General features: G+C 39.6%; 1 protein-coding gene and 1 non-coding gene across 2 annotated transcripts; one reads left to right on the top strand and one right to left on the bottom strand.

The window, feature by feature from the left end:
- The first annotated feature begins 3 nt into the window (after nt 1–3).
- Nucleotides 4–2153, top strand: LOC148916833 (uncharacterized). The gene has a single exon (XM_089052298.1). The coding sequence runs from the start codon at nt 1284–1286 to the stop codon at nt 2151–2153; it is 870 nt and encodes a 289-aa protein (XP_088908424.1). The 5' UTR covers nt 4–1283.
- Nucleotides 1845–1951, bottom strand: LOC148916834 (small nucleolar RNA R71). Its single transcript, XR_016127620.1, has one exon. It is a non-coding gene; the product is annotated as a small nucleolar RNA R71 (small nucleolar RNA).
- Nucleotides 2154–7758: the final 5605 nt, after the last annotated feature.

Genomic DNA, 7758 nt, shown 5'->3' on the forward strand with positions numbered 1-7758 from the left:
CACTTCACCCATTACTCTCATACACAAATTCAGATTCACCACAAAGAGAGAAGAGAGCTTGGAGTTGTCCTGGGAATTCCTTGCTGCCATCATCTAGTTCTTCTCCTCTCTTTATCCTATCTATGTATTTCTTATTTTCTGTATTCATAGTTATGTTTAACTAATCCATTTAGTTAGGGCTTAGGATGAAGCCCTAGTCATGAATATTCAATGTTATGGATGATTTTATAGTTAATTGATTTCCTTGCTTTCATTATCAAGTTGTTAATCTCCAGTTTATTATGTGCTTGATGTATGTTTTCTTAGAGTAGCTAACTAGGATTTTATGCATCTAGCACAGGTTGGGAAGGGGTTTAGATTCACCAATTCTACTCTCCTTTCACAAGCAACACATGAATGGCCTAAGAATCATTCAAGGGGTTAATAACCATAGGTTGACTAGGACAGATACCATGTTCTAGGACTTGTGTGATTATCATATTTTCAAGGAGCTTAATGACTCTTGTATGCTTTATTCTAAGTAGATACCATGCTTAGGTTGCATATTAGAGATCACGTGTTGTGTAGATACCATGCATAATCACATGCCTTAGGAGAATCATGCATTCTGCACCTAGATAGCATAGGCTTGTATGCGATAATCTATTGTTGATGAAGCTTGAGTCAATTTCTATGCATTCATAACTTGGATAGGAAGACTAGTGGTAGATTCCGAGGCTCTAACACCTCTCAATCTTTGTTTCACAACTTGTTGATTGCTGCCAGTGTTTACTTTCGAGCACTTTCATTTCACGTTCTTCTTTTCATTTCAACAACAAAACCCCCCATTTCGAGTGCGTGTGTGGTGCTAGGATTCTGTCCTAGACCTTGAGTAATTAGCAAGAGGCATTGTTGAATTCGACCTTGCCTTTAGCTAGTTAGTCAGTTTCCTTGTTCTATGATTTTTCTAGCATTCTAAGTAATTTAACTTGGAACCAAGTTACCATTCTCCGTGGGATCGACCTCGTATTTACATAAGCTATACTATAAACGGTTCGTGCACTTGCGAGAATTAAAGTTGCTGTTTTTAATAACTCATTTTAGTTGTTAGGAATTGAATCAACAAGTTTTTGGCGCCGTTGCCGGGGAACCGGTAACGTTGGTGCTATAGTTAGATTACTTTGATTGTTTTGTTTTTGGTTGTTTCATTTGTTTCTTTTCGTTGGTTTTTCTTTTAGTATTCAGTTTTTGTATTTAGTTGTTATCTCCATTGAAAGCACTGAATTGAGTTCCTTGGTGTGTGCATGTCCGAATCTGACCAAGAGCAAAGTTCACCTGAGCCACTTTCACCAAGAACCGCTGCTGTACGTGCTGGTTTGAGGAGGAATTATAGTTCTTCAAGCGCTGATTCTAAAAGTTCCGAATCTGAAGGTTCAATCACGATGGCAGAGATTATGAACACCAACAATAATGTTGAAGGAGGTCGTGCTCTTGTTGTCCAACCTCGGAAACCCCTGCGTGAGTTTTCCATTCCCAAAGTCACCGATCAACCTTCGTGCATCATCTATCCTCACCTCACAGTTGACAGGTTTGAGATTAAAAGTGGTATGATTCATCTTCTTCCAACTTATTATGGTAATACCATTGAGGATCCTTACATGCATATTAAGCAATTCTTTGAAATATGTGCTACGATCAAAATTCATGGCCTTGATGATGAGCAGATTAAGATGAGCCTATTCCCATTCAGTTTAAAAGATAAGGCTAAGTCTTGGTTATACTCTTTGCCTAATGCTTCAATTTGTACTTGGGATGAGCTTTCTAATAAGTTTTTGCAGAAATTCTTTCCGGCTCAAAATACTAACAAGATTAGAAAGGAAATACTTGGTTTCACACAAAATGAAGGAGAAGCTTTTCATGAATGTTGGGAGAGGTACAAGGAGATGATAAGTTCTTGCCCACACCACAACATAGAGAGTTGGATGCAAATGCAATCTTTCTATGAAGGTTTGCTTGATTCCGAAAGGATGATGGTAGATGCAACAAGTGGAGAAGGACTGATGAACAAAACAGCAGATGAGGCTTTTACTCTCTTTGAATCATTGAGTGCTAACTCTCAACAATGGAGCCACAATAAAGGAAGAGGAGCTCCTATGAAAGCTGTGGTCTTCTGAGGTAAATACTAATAATGAGATTGCTGCAAAACTTGATGTTATGTGTTCTTTGCTTCAACAGGCAATGACTGGCCCTCTAGGAAACAAAGTAGAAGTTCAAGATCAATCTTTTGCCAGAGCACATGCTAGAACAAGCAAATGCCCTTCAAGCAAGGAATCCTAATAATGATCCTTACTCAAACACGTACAATCCGGGGTGAAGATATCATCCTAATTTCAAGTGGAGCAATAACTCAAATGTGCAACAATCTCAAGGACCTCCCCCAGGATTTCAAATACAACAAAGGCAATTCCAGCAAGCTCCCCAACAAGTGCAAGAGCAAAGGGGTGATCAAATGGGAGAATTGCAAGACATGTTGAAGAAGTTCATGGGGCAACAGATGAAAACCAATCAGAATCTTCAAAATGCAGTGAACAAACTAGAAGTGCAAGTTGGGTAGATTGCATCCTCCATGAGCAATAGGGCATCCAGAACATTTCCAAGCCAAACAGTGGTGAATCCAAGGCATCAAGAGCATGCTAAAGCAATACACATCTTGAGAAGTGGTAAACAAGTTGATAACAAGGTTGGAGATGTCAACGAAGAGCAAGAAGATGGAGAAAACGTGGAGATCATTCACCCACCACATGGGCAGCCCACAGCTTCCGACAAATAGTCCCTCAATCCTTCTGGAAAGAGCACAAACCCTAAGGTATCATCTAATGCTAATCAAGTTCCAATTTCAACTAATGCTTTTAGGCCTATTGCACCCTTTCCCAGCAGGTTATCAAAGTCAAAGAAAGATCAAGGCTTGGATGAGATAATGGAAACATTCAAGAAGGTGCAAATCAACATCCCATTGCTCAGATTCCAAAGTATGCAAAATTTTTGAATGATCTATGCACTAACAAGAGGAGATTCAAAGAGCATGAACAAGTTGCATTGAGTGAAGAGGTAAGTGCAGTGTTACAAAGAAAGCTACCTCCAAAGCTAAATGATCCAGGTTCATTTTCTATACCTTGCATAGTTGATGATTTTAAGTTTCAAAAAGCTTTGCTTGATCTTGGTGCTTCTATAAACCTTATGCCATATCATGTTTATGAGAAACTTAACATTGGTGAGTTGCAAGCCACATCTGTGAGCATTCAATTGGCAGATATAACTATTAGGTACCCTAAGGGCATTCTAGAAGATGTTTTGGTGAAAGTGGAAGAGCTAATTTTGCTAGAAGATTTCTTGGTGTTGGAAATGGAAGAAGCACCAATTCATGACAATCAGTTACCACTCATTCTAGGTCAGCTATTCATGGCAACTGCCGGTGCCATTATTGATGTGAAGAAGGGTACATTGACCATGAACGTGTTTGATTAAACAATAGCATTCAAAGTGTTTGAAGCCTCCAAGTTTCCAAGTGATGAGCATGAAGTTTTCCAGTTTGATGCAATTGATACTATGGTGAAAGAAGCACTGCCAATGAGTTATTTGTAGCCCATTGAAGCATGCATCACACAAAGCATAAGGAAAGAAGAAGCGGACAGCTTAGAGGCTGTGATCTCTCCTTTACTTTTTGAGCTTGTTTGCAGCATGGATAGCTACATAGAAGTTGGAAAGAGGTATGCAAACAAATTTGAGTCATTACCCCCACCTACTAATAAGGTTTTACCTTCTATTGTGCAGGCACCAGAGTTGGAATTAAAGCAATTGCCAAAACACCTTAAATATGCTTATTTAGGTGAAAATGAGACTCTACCTATTATCATTGCCTCACACCTCGAACCAAATGATGAGAAGAAGCTTTTGAGAGTTCTAAAAGAGCACAAAACTGCAATTGGGTGGAGCATTGCAGATATCAAAGGCATAAGTCCAACACTATGCATGCACAAGATATTATTGGAAGACAACGCAATGCCTAAGAAGGATGCCCAAAGATGTCTCAATCCAAACATGAAGGAGGTGGTAAGGAAAGAGGTAATGAACCTTTTAGATGTTGGTATTATTTACCCTATATCTGATAGTAAATGGGTGAGCCCAGTGCAAGTTGTCCCCAAAAAGTCAGGTATCGCAGTGGTGAAGAATGAAGCAAACGAGCTTGTACCTACACGGGTGACCACGGGCTAGAGAGTTTGCATTGATTATAGGAAGCTCAATACAGCAACAAGTAAGGATCACTTCCCTCTTCCATTCATTGATCAGATGCTTGAGAGATTGGCTGGCCATAGCCACTATTGCTTCCTTAATGGATATTCAGGCTACAACCAAATCGCCATAGCCCCAGAGGATCAAGAGAAGACGACCTTCACATGTCCCTTTGGCACTTTCGCTTATAGGAGGATGCCTTTTGGTCTCTGTAATGCCCCAGCCACTTTTCAAAGGTGCATGATGAGCATTTTCTCCGACATGGTAGAAAGGTTCATTGAGGTATTCATGGATGACTTCTCTGTCTTTGGTGATTCATTTGATCAATGCTTGCATAACTTATCCAAGGTGTTAGCTAGATGTGAACAGACTAACCTTGTGCTTAATTGGGAAAAATGTCATTTTATGGTTAACCAAGGCATAGTTCTTGGTCATGTCATCTCTAGTAAAGGAATCGAGGTAGATAAAGCTAAGATTGATTTGATTGCCTCCATGCCCTCACCTACTTCTGTCAAAGAAGTACGTTCTTTTCTTGGCCATGCAGGTTTCTATAGGCGTTTCATTAAGGAATTTTCTAAGATTGCAAGGCCTTTGTGCAATCTCCTTGCCAAGGACATGGATTTTGTCTTTGATCAAAACTGTGAGAATGCTTTCAATGCTTTGAAGAAGATGCTCACAACTGCCCCAATCATTATACCACCGGATTGGAGTTTGCCTTTTGAACTGATGTGTGACGCCTCAGATTATGCTGTTGGAGCTGTTTTGGGACAGCGAGTTGATAAGAAGCCACATGCCATCTACTATGCTAGTAGAACCCTCAATGATGCCCAACTCAACTATTCCACCACAGAGAAGGAGTTGTTAGCTGTCATATTTGCTTTAGAGAAGTTCAGATCATATTTGATTACTAACAAGGTTATTGTTTACACTGATCATGCAACATTAAAATATTTGTTAGCCAAGAAGGATGCCAAGCCACGACTCATTAGATGGATTCTCTTGTTGCAAGAGTTTGACTTGGAGATAAAAGATAAGAAAGGAAGTGAGAATGTTGTGGCTGATCACTTGAGTAGATTGGTGCATGTATCTAATGAAGAGGAGGATTCATTGCCATTGCATGAAAGCTTCCCTGATGAGCAACTCTTCTCCATTTGTGCTTTGAATTCTCTCAATCCATTGCCTTGGTTTGCTGATATTGTTAATTATTTATGCACTAATGAACTTCCTACAGGGTTATCTACGTTCCAACGTGACAAGCTTAGGAAGCAAGCAAGATACTACTTTTGGGATGATCCATATCTATTCAAGCATTGCCCAGACCAAATAATTCGAAGGTGTGTGCCTGAAGGTGATTTTAAGAGCATTATGGAGTTTTGTCACTCCCATGCATGTGGAGGACATTTTGGAGAAAGAAGACTACCAGCAAAGTGCTACAATCAGGTTTCTTTTGGCCTACCCTTTTTAAGGATGCTTGTGCTTTTTGTGCTTCATGTGATATATGCCAACGGATGGGTAATTTAAATGCTAGAAATCAGATGTCTCTCATTAATATCTTAATCATTGATATATTTGATGTTTGGGGAATTGATTTCATGGGCCCTTTTCCTACCTCTTATGAATTTGAATATATATTAGTTGCTGTCGATTATGTTTCCAAATGGGTGGAAGCCATTGCCACTAGGACTAATGATGCTAAGGTTGTGATTGGTTTTCTCAAAGGAAATATTTTTACAAGGTTTGGCACACCTAGAGCAATCATTAGTGATGGTGGCTCCCACTTTGTTAACCAAGCTTTTGCAGCACTCTTGAAGAAATATGGAATCACGCATAAGGTGGCAACACCCTATCATCCTCAAACTAGTGGGCAGGTTGAGATAAGCAATAGGGAGATTAAGCACATACTTGAAAAGACAGTGAACACCACAAGGAAGGATTGGTCCATACGTTTGGATGATGCACTGTGGGCTTATAGGACTGCTTATAAAACTCCTATAGGTATGTCTCCGTATAGGCTTGTTTTTGGAAAACCTTGTCACTTACCAGTGGAGCTCGAGCACAGGGCTTATTGGGCAATCAAGGCCTTCAATTTTGATATGAAAGCTGCTGGTGAAAAGAGGAGGCTTCAACTCAATGAGTTGGAGGAGTTGCGACATGAAGCGTATGAGAACGCTAAGCTTTACAAGGAGAAAACAAAGCAATATCATGACAAGAAAATTCTTAGGAAGACGTTTGAGAAAGGGCAGAAGGTTCTCCTATTCAATTCACGCCTTAAGCTCTTCCCAGGTAAGCTTCGTTCTCGGTGGATTGGCCCTTTTGTTATTACTAATGTGTTTGATCATGGCGCAGTGGAGATTCAAAATATTAAGGATGGCAGCACCTTCAAGGTGAACGGACATCGGTTGAAACCTTACTTTGATGCCAACTTTGATGCCAATATTGAGTCTCAAGCACTCAAGGAGCCTCCACCACTCTCTTGAAGCTCACTAGTGTTTGGACGTCCGGCTGAAGACATAAAACTTAGCGCTTCTTGGGAGGCAACCCAAGGTGACGAGGAGAAGATAGAATATGCGAGAAAGCTTGCTTGCATCCTAATTGCCTCAAAGGGGAGTTTTTCTGAACTATAACCTTTGGTTATGTCTTTCCCTTATCTTCTTTCCTTTCATTTATGAGGCATTGCTTTTTCTTACACTTTAGACATTGAGTTTGGGGGGAAGGATTTAGTTATGTTGTTTCAAATTGTCAAATTTTAAAATTTTGAGTGTGTCTAATGTCTAAAAACGCAGGATTTTGTGTCTTATTTCGTTATCCTTCCAAACACCTATGATAAGACTTGGATCTAATACTAATATGGTTTCTCAGAGATTGATAGTCATTGTTTAAGGACTTTGTGTGGTTCTGAGTTAACTCTGTCTTGCATGCCATCCTTGCACTTATTGAGCACTTTGCCGAGTTAGTCCAATTTCTTGCTACTTGGAGATGTTATGCAATTCTACTTATCTCATGATCTTGGTTTCATACTCTAGAACTTATTTGAATATCTCTTGAGACATTTTGTTGCCATACAATGCTTAGGAAGTGATTTAGGCCATGTTTGAACCGTTTGAGCTTTTCTAACCATCCCTCTACATGTATTCATCCCTACTCAACCCATTTGAGCCTGCGTTAAGCCTTTCTTTGTTTAAACCATTCCTACCATAATGAACCTCTGTTTTCTTATTCTTACTTATTCTATGAGCAATTAAAGTTATCTTCAAAAAAGAGTTATAAAGAATGCAAGGTTTTTGGAGCAAAAGTGAATCATTAGTGCCATAACCCAAGTGTTGAAGAGAAATAAGTTTGGGGGTATTGGTAACTAATCAAAAGAGGTAATGAAGTGTGACCAATGTAGTCACGGCCCTAGGGTGTTATAAAAGAGAAGATCATGGTGATCTAGGGTAAAGAGCCAAAAAATTAGGCCAAATAAACAGATATAAAGGTGCTGAAATTATG

This window comes from Prunus mume, linkage group LG5 (assembly GCF_029339155.1).
Source record: "Prunus mume cultivar Tortuosa linkage group LG5, ASM2933915v1, whole genome shotgun sequence".
NCBI classification, from domain to species: domain Eukaryota; kingdom Viridiplantae; phylum Streptophyta; class Magnoliopsida; order Rosales; family Rosaceae; genus Prunus; species Prunus mume.

Bases quoted from the DNA above. Each gene is read 5' to 3' on its own strand.
- LOC148916833 (XM_089052298.1), top strand. From the start codon at position 1,284: ATGTCCGAATCTGACCAAGAGCAAAGTTCACCTGAGCCACTTTCACCA.